Here is a 19690-nt window from a genome sequence, read left to right as displayed (position 1 = left end):
ACCACCCTGGCCAAGGATCCCCTCACCCCACATGGCAGGGTGGAGGCCTGTGCCCCTCAAGGTGAGAACAAGCTGGCTCAGCAAGTAGGAGCCTGGCTATGGAGAAAAGTCCAGATGTTTTGAGCTAAGTAAACAAATAGCTCTTCTGCTCCGAGGCACTTTGCGTTATTAAGGCCTGATGACAAAAGCCACTCACTGTAGGCTGAGGTGGAGGATAAATGAGTAAAGAAAGCAAGAAAAAAAGCAGTCGGGGATGGTCAAAGAGAAAAGGGTGGCCCCTGCCCAGTTCCTGTCTCCCCCCATATCTCAGGGTTTTAGAGGCTCCCAGATTAGGACCAGCCTAGAAAGCTTTACCCAAAGGAAGAAACAGAGCACCTCTAAAGTGTTCATAGCAAGCGAAGTACACCACAGAGAGTGGTATGAACTGAAACCCTGCAGACCATACTGGAGATGAGCTGTATTCTAAGTAGTCATGGAAGCAGGGCAGCCATGTGATTTGCATTTTCAGATGACAGTATTGGCAGCTGGATGCAGAAGGTAGTGGAGAGAGGAAAGAATAGGAAATCAGGAGTAGCCGCAGTAGTCCAAGTGGCTATGGAGCTCTGCAGACAGGACAAGACTGGTTTGTGTTGAGATACATTTGGCTAATGGAAGCAATAGGCCCTATTACCGATTGTGTGGGAGTCAAGGATGCCTTTACAATCTTTGGCTTGAGTAAAGAGGGACGTCTCACACATCCTGTGGCCTAGATGAGGCTGAAAGTTTTGATATTTCAGGGAAGATGGTGGGGAGGTTTGTTAACTACAGAGAAAAACTGTAACTGAGAAAGAGCCTCTCTTGATCAGGCTTAAAACACCAAATGAAACATATTGTACAATTTCCAGGTGATATGAACCATATTTTTGTACCTATCAGTGTGAGGGAATAGGGGGATGACGGCAGGGTGACTAAGAGCCACAGTGCTGAGGATGAAGAAACCTGGCCCCATCTGGGCACACCAGCCTTCCACAGCACTGGCCACATGGCTTCTGGCTGCCCTCGGCCCCTGCCCAGAGAGGGAACTGAGACATAATAGACAACAGCAGAGGTTAATTTGGCTACAAGTGACGGAAGATTCCAGGACATCCACATCTGCTCTAGAGAATCCTTACGAATCTATGCTGGGATTAGTAAGAACCATTTTTAGAGATGGGTGGCAAAAGTGCTGTGGCCCATGAAACTTACCCTGAATGGACCAGGCTGGGCTGCCTGAGTCCCAGAAGGAGCTTGGAGACCCACCTGGCAGGTCTGTCACTTACGTGATTTGCGATGGTGCGGCCAAGCCTGTCCATCCTGGATCCTGCCTCAGCAATTTTCTTGGCAGCACTGATGACATCTGATGTATTTTTGAGTGGTCCTTTACCTCTGAGAAGAAAGAACAAGGATCATTGTATGCGAAGCCCCTCACAGTTGGAGATGAGTAGAAAACAGATGTCCACAAAGCCCCATGGCCTGGGCTGTCTAAGCCGCTGTGCAGGTGACCTGTGGAGAAGACAGTGGCCCCTGTGCAGCCTGGTGGGGCCAGGGTGCTGCTCACCGGGTGAAGTCAGTCATCTCCATCATAATCATGCACATCTGCTTGGCCAGCACAATGATGTCATTGCCACTGTCATCCCATTTGGACACTTCAGCATCCAGCTTGCTCTTTTCTTCCTGGAAGCTGGCCACCTGTTCCGCAATCTTCGCTTTTTGCTCCTGGGGAAGCTGAGCCATGATCGCCTGTGATCAGAAGCACAAAGAGCTCTTACATAAAAAGAATATGAAGTTCTCAGAGTGCATTAGCCAAGAATATTTCCAACAGGCAATCTATGGCATAGGTAGGATAATGCTTTAACAGATTTCATTTTGCCTAAAGGGCTATTTCTCTCATTTTTTGCAGACACTTACAGCAGCCTGAATTTCCGACCCACTTTCGAGCACAAGTTTTAGTGTGGAAGCAAACAGCGAGGGGTGGAAGGCTAATGCGGAAGCTTTGGAATCACAACTGTGCAGGGACAGAACCTACTTTTTAATTCTTTAATATAAGACAAGAAATGAGAGAAAGGGTTGATGAAAGTGTGGAACCCTTTCCCTGGTGGGCCCTGGTGGACATTTCCAGCTATTCAAGGTGAACTGAAAGTGGCTTTAGAATGTACACCTGAAGAAAGAGGGCTGAGCACTAAGGCCATACTCGAGCAGCACCTGGAGGCCTGCTGCCCACCTCCAGCCCACAGACCTGCGGCTGAAGCTCCTCCCTCTCAGCTTCCCAAAGTGCTCATGACGGAGCAGGACATAAGGCAGCGATGTGCTCGCTGTTCACGACAGATTTCCAAGGAGTGAAATCAAAGACTCCTTAGAAATATTTCTTGGCATCCTCCCCAAAACATAAATGCTATTGATTGAAGATTTAATGACTCAAATGAATGCAATGGCTCTGACTGGCTTTCTTGAATGTACCACTGTTATTTTTTTAAGCCCATGAATAATTAAATAGTTCATACCCATGGTATCACTGAGATGGCTAAAGGCAGCAATCTTTTTCAAATTTCACGATCCTTTCAACAAACACTGCATTGACTAAATTTCAGCCCTTTCCTGACCCAGGGCTCTATCGTAAACCAAAGCCCCAGGGCACTGCAGAGGAGGCCCAGGACCTGGTCTGTCTCTAGCTGAGGAGGCTACAAGTGACTAGCAGGTGCCACAACTTAGTTTAACTTCAGTCTACTGCCAGAGAGAGAGAAATGGTGTTCTGAATACTGAGGGTGTTTTCCTGGAAACGAGAAAGGGGACAGGGAAGGTGGCAGCACAAGCTGAACTGCCCCACGGAGCGCTTCCTTACCCGGGCACTCTGGCCAGCTATCAGCTGATCGTCTTCTGTCTGGACGCTTGTCCTACTTCTGACATCGAAATCTTCTGTCTCAAAGTCAGAGTCATCCAACTCCTCAGGGGTCTGCCACCAAGACAGAGATCACAAGTCAGACACATCTCTGGGTCACAGGCCACCAGCCCCCAGCCACCCTGAGCCTCTTGGCCAGGTGCACGGAGGCCCAGAATTCTGGATTTTAATGTGCAGTGTTCTGAACAGTATGATGAATAAAGTCACAATCACTCAGCATTTGTCTCGAGCCTCTGCTTCACTGCTGCACGCGCTGGGCTGCCTGGCCCACAGCAGGCCTGCGCTGGCTTCACTGCTGCACGCGCTGGGCTGCCTGGCCCACAGCAGGCCTGCGCTGGCTTCACTGTGTGTGTGGCTCAATGGCTATCACTGAGTCAATTCACTATTTCTTTATAAGACATAAGGTTGAGGCCGGGCGCGGTGGCTCAAGCCTGTAATCCCAGCACTTTGGGAGGCCGAGATGGGCGGATCACAAGGTCAGGAGATCAAGACCATCCTGGCTAACACGGTGAAACCCCGTCTCTACTAAAAAATACAAAAATCTAGCCGGGCGAGGTGGCGGGCGCCTGTAGTCCCAGCTACTCGGGAGGCTGAGGCTGGAGAATGGCGTAAACCCGGGAGGCGGAGCTTGCAGTGAGCTGAGATCCGGCCACTGCACTCCAGCCTGGGCGACAGAGGGAGACTCCGCCTCAAAAAAAAAAAAAAAAAAAAAAAAAGACATAAGGTTGTTTTTTTTCCTTTGAGACAGAGTCTCGCTCTGTCACCCAGGCTGGAGTGCAGTGGCGTGATCTTGGAATCAATGCAACCTCCATCTCCCGGGTTCAAGTGATTCACCTGCCTCAGCCTCCGAGTGGCTGGGATTAGAGGCAACACGCCACCACGTCCGGCTAATTTTTGTATTTTTAGTAGAGACGGGATTCCACCATGCTGGCCAGGCTGCTCCTGAACTTCTGACCTCAGGTGATCCACCCCTGCCTTGGGCTCCCAAAATGCTGGGTGGGATTACAGGCGTGCACCACCGTGCCCGGTGACATAAGGTTTTTACTTCCTAATTTACTTCCCCAACACCTGTATTTTAAGACAAAGATGAGAACTGTCCTGGATAGAAAAGGTACTGACTTAGAAATAGAGGTGTTTTGTATAGTATTAAGCAGATTTGTTTAACTTTCCTACTTTATGACAAAAAGAAAATTAAATAACTGAGCCTTCTGTTAGGGTACCAAGGCTGCTTGGAGGAGTAAAAATAGGCAATTTTTAAGTATTCTTTTGACTTTCATCAAAAGAAAAGAGGGGAGAATATGACAGGTAAGGGCTGAGTAAATACCCAAGGGACTGATTACTCGTCCTAGCTCTTTGCTTTAATTATGAAATAAAATTCTTATTTTGTACCAACTACCAGCCTCTCATGATTAGCTACTGACTTGAAACATAATGTTGTCCTCTGGCAGTTATCAGTAAGGGGGCAGCAGGCAGAACAGCTGGGGTTGGCACTCAGCCCAGCCGGCTGGCCTGTGACAGGAGGGCAGTGAGGCGAGTCCCTCATCTGTACCAGGATCTAGTCCAAGCGCAGCCCAAGGACTTGCTGTGAGGTTCAAACAAGAAGATACGCAAGAAACATTCCGGAGCCACCAAGAGCGTGCTGCGCAAAGGCTGGGCCTGTCCCTTGATGAGGTAAGGAGTGGATGCTCACTCAGGTGGCACCAGACAGCATGTCCGCGTGAGGTCCTGGAGGCCGACGGACTTGGTGACACAAAACACAATGCCAGCACTGACGGTTTTAACACTGCAGTCACACATGCCTTCGGGACTGGCATGCAATCAGTTAAGGGGCTTTTCAAAGGACCACCTCCTAACATCATCTCTGCCTTCCCAGGACCCCATCGCAGACCCAAGAACCGTTCTTGCCAAGAAAACCGAGTACTCTCATTCATTCATTCATTCATTCATTCATTCATTCATTCATTCATTCATTCTCTCTCTGCCAAGCATTCTGGGCCCTAGAGATACAAAGTGACAGACAGATAAAAATTCCTCTCATGCATATTCTAATGGAAGAAATGGCAACAAAGTAAGCAAATGAATTATATGACACATCAAAAGTGGCAAAAAATTAGCCGGGCGAAGCGGCGGGCGCCTGTAGTCCCAGCTACTCGGGAGGCTGAGGCAGGAGAATGGCGTGAACCCGGGAGGCGGAGCTTGCAGTGAGCCGAGATCGCGCCACTGCACTCCAGCCTGGGCGACTAAGCGAGACTCTGTCTCAAAAAAAAAAAAAAAAAAAAAAAAAAGTGGCCAGTGTATAAAGAAAGCAGAGAGGAATAAAGCGAGGTTTTAACTCCATGCGGGTGTTAGGAAAAGTGTGATGAGAAGGTGCTCTCAAGGAGGGGGTAGGCGGGGCGGGCGGCAGCATTGAGGCTGTGGGGAAGGGGCGTTGGCCCAGGGAACTGCGTGAATAGCAAGGAGGCCACAGAAGGGGGGCTTAGCTCACTGCCCCTATGTCACCGGCTTGCCTGGAACCCCATGAGCACAAGGGGAGATCAGCAGGAGATGAGGTTGGAGAAGTGACAGGTTCTAGTCCTAGAAAGCCTTGTAGGCCAGCATAAAGAATGACGTGGCTGCCTGTAGAGAGGATGGCACAGAGGATAACATGATGTGACTGAAGCTTAGAGAAATCGCTCTGGCTGCCCTGTGGCTCATGAGACTGTAGGCACCCAGGATTGGAACGGGGAACCAGCTGAGTGGCACCTGCATGAACCCGGGTGAGAGGTGCTGGTGGCTTGGGCGAGGGTGAGAACATGTTCAGGTTCTCTACTGTGAAGGGAGAGCCAAAAGAATTCACAGATAAAGCGGATGTGGGGTATGGGACAAAAGGGAAATAAAAGATCCGAGGTCTGCGCATGAGCAAGGGAAGACGGAGTCACTATCAACATGTGCTGCCTGGGTGGAGCAAGTGAGAGGGAGGAGGCAAGGTGCACAGGCAAGTGTGGAACTTAGGAGAGTTGGCCTCTAGACAGGACTCTGAAGAGGCCAAGGACTTCCCAGCAGGCCACACCCATGTTTCACAGGCTGAGGAGATGGGGAGAAACCAGCCAACGAGACTGAGTAGGGGTGTGGGTCAAGAGATTTTTTCCCCCTTAAAAATGGGAGAAATCATCATAGGCTTGGGGAAAGGTACAGAAGGCAGGGGGTGAAGAAGCTGGGACCCCAGTGCAAGGACATGCAAGGGACGGCCTCGGCCAGAAGCACCAACAGCAATGCCCATAGTCCTAGGAGGAAGGCAGAGCACACAGGCGTGGATGCAGCGGGGTGGCCGTACTAACTGCCTCAGTATCCTCAATGAAATCGGCAAGGGGGCCAAATAGGACAGGGGCACAGGTGTGGGTGGGTGGACGGGCACCTGTTGCAGGGCAGCAAGGGCCCACAAATGGCCGCGGCTTCTGTGGCTCCGTCGGCGTGGCTGTGGCCATCTGCACTGTGCTCAGGAGAGCAGGATCTTGCTAAGACTGCACCTTGCAAGGCAAGTGTAAGGAAACAGCTGGGCAGAGGAGTGAGAATATTCAACTATGGACTCAAAGCTGAAAAAAGACTGAACGAAGGACACAAGGGGCTGAGTGAGTGTCAAACAGGGAGGACCAACTGACTGAAGACCCCATAGTGGACTCAAAGGCTCGCTGGGAGTTGCAGGACTCAAGGGCGCAACCTCAACAATAGAACCGGGCTGCTGGGGATGACAAAGACAATGGCAGGCAGTGACAAAAGCTGAGGTACGGCTATGGCCACGAGGCTGAGGTGGAGGAGGACAAGACATCAAGAAACTGAGACGCCCAGGGGCTGGAAGGATAATTCTTGAATGAAGACAGGAATAGTGTCAGAGAGCAGGACAGTAAGCCGGGAGCTCAACCACAGATGCCGCAGATGCCCGTTTCTCCTCTGCCCTTGCTACAGGCCCTCCAGGCATTCTGGCTATGGGGAAAGGGGCTCAGCACTTGGCCATGAGCCTAGGAGCATCACCTGGGGCCACTTCCCCCCGCAACACCCTGGGGTTCCATCATCCTGTCTGCCTGCAGCCTCTCCGAAGAGAGGGGCACTCCATGTGAACAGTAACTTGAATCTGCATTACGAAAAGACTTCCTTCTCTGATACTAGCTTGAGAACCATTATTTTCTATAATTTCCTGCCTAACTCAAACTGAAGCCTCATGTTGTAGAGACTGTTTATCCTAAATTAAATCGTCAACTCAGGCTAGCTCCTCTTCTTGGCCCAAGTTTGGGCTCTAACTTGCAACTAACAGTCATTTTAGACAACATAATTAAATATATCTCATTCTAACAGCTTTTAGATTCATGGTTTTAATATACCGCTACCGCATCTGCCGAGTTCTAGAATGACGCATTGCTCAAGTTTAGCAAATGATAAGAAAGAAGCTGTTAAGACGTCTGAAATGCAGTTACTCACCCTTATCATCAGCACTGCTTTCCTGATGTCCCGGATGCCATCATATACCAGGCGGGAGGCATCGATAAACTCATTCTCATCCATTGGCTGGGCAGGGTCCGAGCTGAGGGCTTCCACGGCCGCCTCTACTTGCTCAGTAAAACGTGGCATGACTGTGGAGAAAGGGGCACAGCAGATGTTCTGGTACGCAGGCAGCATCATTCCCCTGACCCTCCCTGAATCACTCAGCTAGACAGAAAGAGGTGAGGCTTATGATGAAGAGCCTCTGCTTCTATCTATGTGAGGAGTATTTATGGTTGAAATAAATGCAGTATTTTACAACAACTCAAATCATCTTTTTCTCTGCAACAGAGGGATTGGATGGTTGAGAACTTGGAAGTGAGACTAACTTGAAGCCTTGCTTAAGAATGGGACCTACCTTAATTTAGTCTTTACTCACTAATAAGAGGTTAAACTCAGAAATTCATCTTAAATAGTGTGTTTAGAATTAGTCCCATGATTACTCATGAGATACACACGAAGAAAATATGCTTGTGAGGCCTGAATTTGGCTATAACCAACTTCTCAGGAGCCCAATGTGCCATGAGACCAAATCTGAGTTCCCGACTCCTCCTTCCTCACCACAGGGCTGGGCTAATCGGGTGGCCTGCCCTACTCAGGTTGCGGTGTGTGCGAGCACTGAAAAGCTAGAGTTCCCATACCTGTGTTGGAGAGAAGCTTAGTGGCTTCCAGAACCTTCTCTGTGTAGACTCCAGGCTCATAGTTGTCCATCTCTGAGGTGACTACGTGAATGACCCGGGCTGCCCGGCCTCGAATTGCACCAGCTGTGCGGTCCAGGCCATCCACATCCTTCTCCTGGAGAGCAATGACACATTTGTTCACATCTTCCAAAATGTGATTCTCTGGAGAACAAGCAAAAAGCTGAATGAGGAAGGAGGCCTTCTATGAGAAGGTGGCAACTGTAAGCTGGCATCTATCATTTATTGTTTGCTTGGTGCCAGCCACAGTGCTGAAAGCTTTACATATATTTCATTGGAGAGACCAGTGACTAGTGACAGAGACAGAAACTAAACCTGTTATCACTCTCAAGAATAACAATCTTCATTCCAGGCTTTAAAAATAAAACAAAATAAAACAAAAAACAGGAGACATGCCCATCTTTAAGACACAGTTGTTCTGTAAGCCTGGCAGAAAATTACAGAAGCATCAATAACTTCTCTTCCTCTAGCTTCACTGACCCTGTGTCCCAAATAAAGGAAAGGCTAAATTAGAACAAAAGTCCACTGTCCGCTCTCCCTCTCCCTCCAGGAGATGCTGATGATATTCAGACAATCTACCAAGAAGCCAGTACAGCCCAGGGATAGGAGAAGGTGCTGGAAAGCAGGTTGAAGCCTCCTCTAGAGGAGCCTGAGGCATGAGATGAACTATTTAATAACCCTCTTCATGGTACACAGATGGGCTTATTGTGATATTTGAAGGGTCCCTAGAGGTGAAAACCCCTGACTCCTATGAAGCTGATGGGTGGCTCCTAACAGTCACACAGCTGAATTTGGGCAAAACAACAAAACTATTTTTCCTCAAAGGAAAAAGCCTGACACTATACATTTTTAGGAACCCCACCACAAAGAGTTTGCTCAAACTCATCTATAATAACAACGTGGAAGCAAACCAAGAGAAGAGTGGATAAGTGAATTATGGGAACTATGCAGCCATTAAAGTGCATATCTGGAGGCTGAGGCAGGAGGATGGCTTGAATCCAGGAGGCAGGGGTTGCAGTGAGCCAAGATTACGCCGCTGCACTCCAGCCTGGGCAACAGAGTGAGAGACTGTCTCAAAAACAAAAACCAAAACAAACAAAAAATACCTTTCCAGAGAAGGCCAGGAAATAGTAAGAATTCTTATTAGAGAAGGGAAAACTAGATTACTGCAATATAGTTAAGACCATATTTTGGTCTCTATTAATTACAGATTATGAGACTTGCCAGGGTTTATACCAATGAACTAATGAAAGAGTAAACATATTAAACTTCTAACATAAACACATTTTAAGAGGGACATTTAAACCAATTACAAGAATAAACGGATTTGGAGCCCATCACAAGCATTTCTGAAGTATATAAACTCGAATAATTCAAACTAAAAAATGTACTGAGCAGGCCGACCATACAAGGTCTTAGGTTAAAAATTGTTGCTTTTACTGGATCTAACACGATACCATTAAGATGAAACTTGCATTGCTAAGGAAAAGAAAGGAATAAAATGGAAAGAAAGTGTGTTGATAACAAAACTAAGAACCAATATTTTCTCATATCATTGATTTTAAGACTCATCCCTGTTTCAGAATCAATGAAGTATGGCATTCCTTCCCGTTCATTAAACAAAGTGACCCAAACTTCTACCAAGGATTTTTTAACCTTTGTCTAGATACATCTTTTTTTTTTTTTTTTTTTTAATCCATCTAGACTTTCTTGAATTCATCCTGGCCTTCTTCTAGATGAACCTAAACCAGGAAAGGGTACGCCATTTTTTAGAGTAACATTCCCCACTTCAGGAAGCTGAACAAAGTAATATTCTCTACCCTCATGAAACACTTGTCTCTAGGAAAGCCCCAGCCTCGCTGAGGCTGCCGCCCAGGACAGAGCACCCAGCCTCCTCTCCCCAACTGAACCTGATGCGGGGAGGTGCGAGTCCACTGTTTAACGGAAGGGGACAGGCTGTGCCCACACTAACTGAAACCATAAATCATTTTAGCTAAGGAAACAGCATAGGTCCACTATGAGTAGATACACAAATCTGTACCCATGAACAGCTGTCCAACACATGATTTATAGGTGTGCTTCTAATAGAAAAAAATCATACACACACACACACACCAGTCCATATAAAATATGGACAACTATATGTAAATGAATATAAAAGGAATTATATTATGGACACTATTGTATCTTTTTCACTTGAAAACCTTTCTAGGTATGGCCCTACAGATCTACCTCATCCATTTTAATGGCTGCATAGTACCCTACTGAAGAGATGGAGGGGCTATAATTCACTTATTCAATCTTCCCTTAGACATTCTGGTTGAAGAAAACATCCCTATACAGGTATTTTGGCAAACATTTGTGACACTCCCCTAGAGAAAATGTCTAGCAATGAGATCGCTGAGTTAAAAGGTATATATGTTTAAAGTAGAAGTATGGTACCTAATTGCCCTCCAGGAACGATGCCGATTGGCATTCTCCATAAGAGATGTCAGAACTTCAGTCTACAATGTGTAGCAATAGAGCCTCTTCTTTGTACCCTCTGCCCTGGGTATCTTTATAGCATGCAGCGTATGCAGGGCTGCTGCACACAAAGAAAATGAAAACGATGTTTCATACTTTATGTAGAGGATTTAGCCTGTGACATGAACTATTCTGAGGGCTTGCCATGTAAACTCTATGTAGTAGGCTTAAAAAGGAAAAAAAAAATCACCGGCCAGGTGATTTCTGATTACATGGTGGCTCATGCCTGTAATCCCAGCACTTTGGGAGGCTGAGGCGGGCAGATCACGAGGTCAGGAGATCGGGACCATTCTGGCCAACATGGTAAAACCCCATCTCTACTGAAAATACAGAAATTAGGTGGGTGTGGTGGCAGGTGCCTGTAATCCCAGCTACTCAGGAGGCTGAGGCAGGAGAATTGCTTGAACCCGGGAGGTGGAGACCGCAGTGAGCCAAGATCAAGCCACTGCAGTCCAGCCTGGCAACAGAGTGAGACTCAGTCTCAAAAAAAAAAAAAAAATCACCACTAATCTAACTTCACCACTTCCTCCAAAGACAGAAACTCTGTCTATAGTTTAGCATTTCTGCTATTAAACACAAAACCAACATTTAGGTACAGTAATCTTTCTATTTAATGACCTCCCAATCAGACCAAATATTTTGGACACACTGACACTTAATGAAGGAGAGTGCAAATTACCACTCCAAGTATTGCTCCAAAGCATTTAATGCATTATATTGTTTCTAAGAGCATTTAGTAAAAAATTTAATAAACCCAATTACAGCTTCTCTAAACAATCACTTGCATCTTCAAAAAAAGGGAGCCAAAACTGCAACATGTAAGCAGAGTAAGAGAATGGAAATCAATAACATTTCCATGGAAAATGTTTATCAAATACAATCCAAGTGAAATTCAAAGAGTCTCTATCACTTTGATGAATTTCAAACCACTCTCCTTAAGGGATTGGTCAATATAAATATATTCTTGGTTTGCTGAATGCTACCATTTTAAACCATCTCCAATATTTACAAGGCAGCATTTGGAATAGAACAGCTTGTGGGTGAGGAGACCCTACCCCTCCTCCCTGGAGGTATCATGCATATTCCTCTCTATGCAAGTGCGACTGTCACATTATTTGGCAATGACCAAAGTTCCCCTGCCCTACAGCCTCATAAAATGCTGGCATGGGGTCTTGGTGGCTGCACCAGGTTATACACAAGATGACTATTACTTTTTGAGCCACAGATCAGGACATGACTTGTTCTAAGTATGAGGGAATTTCTGGAACCAATGGGGCAGAATATCCAGAACAAAGGAGTTGAAGCCCTACTCCATAAATGATTTCCTCATGGACGGGTTCTCAGTGACTGGACAGCGCTATAGCCAATATCCAGGCCCCATGGAGTGTAAAAGAATTTGATGGTGGAAAATCACAAATGCAAATACTACATAAAACCTCTCACACTGTATCAAAGGGCCTCAAGCCCCAGGAGACAGCAGAAAACAAACACTCCAAGGAGTCAGGGTGCATCCCTGCTGTTCGTTTAGTAAAAGCTACGAAGCCCACCTACCTCAAAAGCCAGATCCTGTGCTGGGCACTTGCCAGGCAGCCCCCTACTCAAAAACAAGCCCATCTCACTATGGGTCCACCAAAGCACCACTATGCTTTAGGGCCAGGGGACATTGACAAATGAGGCAGGGTCAGGTCAGGGCCAAGATGTGGCTTCTCATCTAAATACTGCCCGTGACTGCTGCAGATGACACTTGCCTAGGCTGTGTGTCAGGTGAGATGGAGAAGTATCTCTAGTCCCCTGAAATAAAAAGCTGGGCCGGATGCGGTGGCTCACACGTGTAATCCCAGAACTTTGGGAGGCTGAGGCGGGTGGGTCACCTGAGGTCAGGAGTTTGAGCCCAGCCTGGCCAACATGGTGAAACCTTGTCTCTACTAAAAATACAAAAAATTAGCAGGGCATGGTGGCAAGCACCTGTAATCCCAGCTACTCGGGAGGAGGGCTGAGGCAAGAGAATTGCTTGAACCACCAGGAGGCAAAGGTTGTGGTGAGCCGAGATCCCGCCATTGCACTCCAGCCTAGGCAACAAGAGCAAAACTCCATCTCAAAAAAAAAAAAAAAAAAAAAAAAAAGTGCTAAAGCTACCATGGGTAAGGTATGTACGTAAGAGTATAAAGGAGTCTGAATGCTGCAAATTAACTGGTCATTCCAGTAGAAACCTACACAGGCATCTGCTTGTCTCCATCCTTTATCTATTCCCCGCAAAAAGCATATTGTATAAATCAGAGGAATTATGAAGAAAGGTCTTGCCCTATTAGTGATTTAATTACTTAACATTCCTAAGCAAGGCTGTGACAGAACATCAGAAAAACACACTAGGTAGACTTCTAAAATTCAGATGCTCTAAAAACACCACCACCTTTGACTGAAAGAATTGTTCCATGATTTTATTTGCTAAATAGAAACTGTCTAAACTCCTTTCCATCAAATCAATCCCCTCTTATACTCTCATACATTTGCATAAAAACGAAACACACTCACCAGACAACAGTGTATCTGTTAAAAGAATTTGATTTCTCTTTACCATTCTTTTATGTCACATGCCCTAAAGATATTGCCTAGAATCCACTAAATGCTGCTGCAGAATCCCTTTTCTTCACTGACTTGATGAATGGTGCATGAGGGACATTTGATGCTGTTACATTTTACTTTGCTACAAGGAGGACTGAAAATCCCTTGAGACCAAGCCTGAGACATACCCAACCTAATCTCAGAAAAGTAACTTTAAGAATGTAGTATTTATCCGGAGGAGGGCTCTGCATTTAGATTTCAGAATTTGTTGTTTGCTTAAAAGTGTGCTGTGAAGGTGGAATGTTTTTCTCTAAACCGATGAAAAAGAATAATTCAGTACTTCATTGGGAAAAACAACAGAAGGCCAAGATTTCCCAAAAAAGCCATTGCTGCATTTTTGGCACCTGCAAAGATGTGCTTGCAAATGAGTTTTTTGTTTTAAAGTACCAACACCTGCAATTTGGCAGTCTTGCAGCAACATGGTTTACCCCCTACTTTTTGCAGTTTACAGATTGCCTGCTCCTCAGTTTCTCAAGTTAAGCCAAGACTACCCGTCCTAAGGAGAGAGTGTGAAGACAGGGAGGCATTGGTATGCAGAATACACAGTCACCCTTATATAGGTCACTGCTGGAGGGCTGTGCTGTGCATGTACTTAAGCCCCGCTTCTGTTTTGAGCCCTACTGCCACGTTCTAGCCTGTGGTTCCCTGGGGTGACAGGTAGTTTCAGCCCTACAAAAACTTAGCCACTGATTCTGTCCACAGCCACTGGCCTCAGGAAGTCTGGCACTTTCAGAGAACAAGCCGTGTAGCAAAGGGCAACAGAGGCCCCGTTAAATGGAGAATGCATTTATAGTTACTCAACTCTAAGAAGATGGGATTGAAATTTATCTCTGTGCGATAAACACTGAATTGCATTTGACAGACATTTTCTATATGAATGCAATTTACTAAGTCATTACCAGTTTATGTTTATATAATGAAATCAACTGTTTTTGTGAGGTGAATTACCCAGATTTATTTTTTGCAAGTTCATAATTAAATGGCACTTAAACATTTCCTCTCTGTTTTCTATCTGTGCATCATGCAGACATTCTGTCTTTGGAAAAGTAGGCAGATAAACTATGACTGCGATCATGTCTGAGAGACAGAAGAGAGGCTTTCCAAGAAGGGAAGAAATTATTTTTAAAAAGAAACTAAAGGTGATGATGTTGAGAATCCCTTCTTCTCCTAAGTTTCATAGGCTCATAACAAATAACCACAGTCTCCACCAAGACACAGATCAATGTTTTTTTCTAAACACAACGGCAGCAAGAGGGATGATGGATGGTCATAGTGTTCTACCGGCCCCAGTTGAAAGACTTCACTCTATACAAGCAGGGATAAGCCTTTGCCACCCAGGTTTCTAATTCATTCTCCTAGGATTCAGACCAGCCCTATCAAGGGAAACATCTCCAACCCCAGCTACTTCCCAGTAGCTGAGTAGCTATCACTTGAAAACCCTGTAGCTGATGGCTTTTTAAACATTAAAATGAAAATCAGCACAATATTATTGTTAGAATAATTTACCTGCCAAGACGTAGGAGTGTTTGCCCATTAATACAACTTAGACAAAAGTAATTATGAACATCTTCACATACTTCTCTGGGGAACCAGCTCATTACCTGAGACAGCCAAGAAGTCATCAATGGAAGTAATGTCATCGACAGCATCTGTGAGAACACGGACTTGTTTTTCCCACTGTTCTTTAAAAAGATCCATGTTCTCTTGGGCCAGTTTACTCTGTGGTTTTGCTGCTAAAGCCAATGCAGCATTAATAACCTGCAAAAGATATTAAACTTCATTGTTTACTCTTTTTCAGAGTCATGGCTTTACCTTACATGCATTTCACTAGGAGACATCACACCACATGCTCTATCCTAACTATCACAAAGACAGGGGAAGAGTGTTAAACTACAGGTTTTATATGGTGAGGTTGAAGTAATACATATTTTATTTGCAAACTATGGACAATGATAAAACAAAAAAAAATTAACTGTACTAGCTTATTCATGGTGGCAAGTCTACCATTTTCAGTGACACTAAATTCTAGGCTTTTTACTCTTCATATAGACACATATATAGCCACATCAAAAAATACACAGTTAGAATTATATGCCACTTAAAATGGACTATCCTGATTCTTATTGTAAATACTTCTCCATATCATTAAATATGTGTTTAAAACACTCAGTTTATTATTCTATGTTATGGACACACTGTTATTCTCCTGCTGTAGGATGTCTGGGTTGTTCTGGTTACTCACCACAAATATCTTGTGATGAAAATGTGGCATTTCAGGTTCTCGATACATTATCAAAATGTATTCATGAAAAATACATTGTATCTAAGCGAAAGTATTTTTCATTTTCTTCTTAATGGAAGGATATTTGACAAAAAAACTGCTCAAAAAATGTATAACCTATTAAGATTTAAAAATAATTTTAGGCCAGGTGCAGTGGCTCACACCTGTAATCCCAGCACTTTGGGAGGCCAAGGCAGTCAGATTACCTGAGGTCGGGAGTTCAAGACCAGCCTGACCAACATGGTGAAATCCCATCTCTACTAAAAATACAAAATTGGCCAGATGTGGTGGCGCACGCCTGTAATCCCAGCTACTCAGGAGGCTGAGGCAGGAGAATCGCTTGAGCTCGAGAGGCGGAGGCTGCGGTGAGCAGAGATTACACCATTGCACTCCAGCTTGGGCAACAAGAGTGAAACTCTATCTCAAAAAAATAAATAAATAAAATGAAAAAAATAAAATAAATATTAATTTTAAAGCCTGGATAACATAGTGAGACCCCATCTCTACCAACAATAAAGAAAATGAGCTGGGCATGGTGGCACACACCTGTAGTCCCAGCTACTTGACAGGCCAAGGTGGGAACACTGCTTGAGCCCAGGAGGTCAAGGGTACAGTGAGCTGTGATCCCACCACTGCACTCCAGCTTGGGCAACACACTGAGACTCCACCTCAAAAAGACAAGCTGGGCATGGTGGCTCAAGCTTGTAATCCCAACACTTTGGGAGGCTGAGGCAGGAGGATTGCTTGAGCCCAGGAGTTCAAGACCAGCCTGGGCAAACATAGGAAGACTCTGTCTCCAAAAAAACCAAAAGACAAAAAACAGCTTTATTGAGATAAAATTCACCTATCTACAATTCACCCATTTAAAGGCCACAATTTCATTGGTTTTTTTAAAGTATATTTGCAGTTGTGCAACATTCACCACATTCAGTTTTAGAACATTTTCATCACTCCAAAAAGAAACCCCATCCATATCCATTAGCAGCCATTTCCCATAACTCTCCTTACCCCTCCCTTTTTTTTTTTGCAACCACTAATTTACTTTCTATCTCTATGGATCTGTCTATTGTGGACATTTCAGATAAATGGAATCATGTAACATGTGGACTTCTGTAACTTGCTTTGTGTGTGTTTCTTTTTGAGACTGAGCCTTGCTCTGTCACCCAGGCTGGAATGCAGTGGCGTGATCTCAGCTCACTGCAACCTCCCCCTTCCCAGGCTCAAGTGATTCTTGTGTCTCAGCCTCCCAAGTAGCTGGGGTTACAGGAGTGCGCCACTACGCCAGGCAAATTTTTGTGTTTTCAGTAGAGACGGGTTTTCACCATGCTGGCCACACTGGTCTCGAACTCCTGACCACCTCCCAAAGTGCTGCGATTACAGGCATGAGCCACTGCTCCCAGCCTAACATAATGTTTTAAAAGTTCATTGATGTGTAGCATGTACCAGTACTTTGCTCCTTTTTGTTGATGAATAAGATTCTGTTATATGACCATGCCACATTTTATTTAGCCATTCATTAGTTAATGAACATTTGAATTATTGCCACTCTGTTATGAATAATGTTGCTATGAACGCTCATACACGTTTCTATGTTTTTATTTCTCTGGGAATGGAGTAGAACTGCTGGGAAATATAGTAAACTTTGTGTTTAACCTTTTGAGAAGCTGCTTTACCTTTTTCCAAAGTGGCTGCACCATTTTACATCCCACCAGTGTGTATGAGGGCTACCATGCCCTACATCTTCACTAACACTTGTTATTTTCCCCCTTTTTGGTTAATTCTAGACATGCTAGTAGATCTGAAGTGATCACCCTGATGGCTGATGATGACACGTATTGTTTCATATGCTTATTGTCCGTTTCTTTATATTCTTTGAAGAGATGTCTATTCAGATCCTTCAGCTGTATTCATTGAATAAGTGAATAATGAGAGTAGTATGAAAATGGGCTGAGAGAATAATTAGTAGGATTCTTAGGTACAAGGTGCTTATGGGTTATTAGAAGTAAATGTGTTTATTTTATTTTTTTTGAAACGGAGTCTCCCTCTGTCGCCCAGGCTGGAGTGCAGTGGTGTGATCTCGGCTCACTGCAACCTCCACCTCCTAGGTTCAAGTGATTCTCCTGCCTCAGCCTCCCAAGTAGCTGGGACTACAGGTGCATGCCACCACACCTGGCTAATTTTTTGTATTTTTAGTAGAGACAGGGTTTCACTGTGTTAGCCAGGATGGTCTCGATCTCCTGACCTTGTGATCCGCCTGCCTTGGCCTCCCAAAATGCTAGCATTACAGGCATGAGCCACTGTGCCCAGCCCAGTAAATGTGTTTATAACATGCAACTTGGGAAGGAGGCAAAGACAAGAGGAAAGTGCTGGACCTGGATGAGGCAGGAGTGTGGGGGCAGCCCTGAATGGAGGAGTCTGGGGTGAGTTTTCAGATGCTTTGGATCATGGGTGTAATTCCCGATTTACTGGAGGGGTATTCAAGAATGTTATAACTTAGCCCTCAAAGGCTGGAGGTGATAACAGACTAAAGAAGACTCAGACCCACTAGATTGGTGCCGCTATTCCTCTTCTCTCCTAAACAGTTAGAACTGGTAGATTATCAGACTATCAATTATAGATTCACAGGCATAGGGAACGGAGCCATCCCAGTTTATGAACTATTAATAGCCCAACACTTCCATAAGTGCCTGGGTTTAGGCAATAATTTGGAAGAAGAGATCCTTGTTTTTCTCACATGTTATGCTGTGGTCTCCCACATTTTCATCCAAGAGACTTATTCCTTCCTGCCATTCCTTATCCACTAGATGTGTTCACCATTGTAAGACCACTTTCTTCATTAATTAACTTATTAATTCAATAATGTATCCATGTATCAGAGTGGAGCTATGCACTGTAAGAATATCTGGCTAGTAAAAATGTTTCCTAAGAAAGCCAAGTAAACATGGGCAGGGAATTAATTATATGTTTTAAGTATTTTCCACTACAAAGGGAAATCTTTGTAATATATCACATACAGTATAATGAGGGGAAGCACCTTGCCTAAGGTTAATTTTCTCATTTTGATTACAGAATTGTGTACAAAAGACAGCTGATAATATTAAATACTCATTTCTGATTACTCTTACTAAATTTGGAATAGAAAGAGGTGTCCTGGCTGAGCACAGTGGCTCATGCCTGTAATCCCAGCACTCTGGGAGGCTGAGGTGGGGAGATCGCCTAAACCCAGGAGGCCAAGGCTGCAGTAAGCCACGATCATGCCACTGCACTCCAGCCTGAGTAACGGTGAGACCCTGTCACTCTTTTAAAAAATATATAGATACGTCCTTAACATACTACTTTAATCATCCAACACGACACTGAATTGTGAAACTTTTATAAAATCATTTACCTTAAAAAATCAAGACGTTATTAATTGGAATACTTACTGTCACCACTGGTTAAATAATAATATAATGGACTTTCTAGCCAATGAAATAAGGTAAGAAATGAAAATAATAGGAAAAGCTGTTAGAAAAATGAGAAAAATCACACATTCCAATGCAAATTACACAGAAAACTGAAGTATATAAATTATTATTTTTTTTTTTTGGAGACAGGGTCTCCCTCTGTCGCTCAGGCTAGAGTGCAGTGGCATGATAGCTCACTACAACCTCCACCTCCCAGGTTCAAGCGAGTCTCCCACTTCAGCCTCCTGAGTAGCTGGGATTACAGGTGTGTGCCACCACACCTGGTTAATTTATGTATTTTTAGTAGAGATGGGGTTTCACCGTATTGGTCAGGCTGGTCTGGAACTCCCGACCTCAGGTGGTCCACCCGGTTTGGCCTCCCAAAATGCTGGGATGAGTGGCGTAAGCCACAGTACCTGGCCTGAAAAAACTCTTAGAATAAAAGTTCATTAATATAACTAAAGACAATGTAAAATAGTAAAAACCAACAGCTTTTCTATATGCCAGGAAAAAATGAAGGGAGTGTCAGATCTCCCACAAAGCAATTCATATGAAATATGTAAAGGTTAAATCTGTAAAGAAACAATCAGTTTCAATGAAACTGAATGAAAGTTAAGAAAGAAAAAAAAACTGAATGAAAGTTAAAAAAACGAAACTGAATGAAAATTTTAAAAAAGTCACTTCGGTTATATAC

At 44.6% G+C, this 19690-nt stretch overlaps 1 protein-coding gene across 28 annotated transcripts in view; it reads right to left on the bottom strand.

Moving 5' to 3' along the window:
* Positions 1–19690, bottom strand: part of CTNNA1 (catenin alpha 1) — a 178904-nt gene that overhangs the window by 2692 nt on the left and 156522 nt on the right. For all 28 annotated transcript variants that reach the window (XM_025387032.1, XM_025387029.1, XM_025387031.1 and 25 more), the window contains 6 exons: positions 14871–15027; positions 8068–8268; positions 7367–7518; positions 2858–2968; positions 1577–1758; positions 1299–1404 (listed from right to left, as the gene is read on the bottom strand). In XM_025387032.1, the coding sequence (XP_025242817.1) occupies positions 1299–1404; positions 1577–1758; positions 2858–2968; positions 7367–7518; positions 8068–8268; positions 14871–15027 (909 nt within the window). The remainder of the gene's footprint in view (positions 1–1298; positions 1405–1576; positions 1759–2857; positions 2969–7366; positions 7519–8067; positions 8269–14870; positions 15028–19690) is intronic.

This window comes from Theropithecus gelada, chromosome 6 (assembly GCF_003255815.1).
Source record: "Theropithecus gelada isolate Dixy chromosome 6, Tgel_1.0, whole genome shotgun sequence".
NCBI lineage: Eukaryota > Metazoa > Chordata > Mammalia > Primates > Cercopithecidae > Theropithecus > Theropithecus gelada.
The sequence above is the reverse complement of the archived record's forward strand: the minus strand, read 5'-3'. Positions and strand labels throughout refer to the sequence as shown.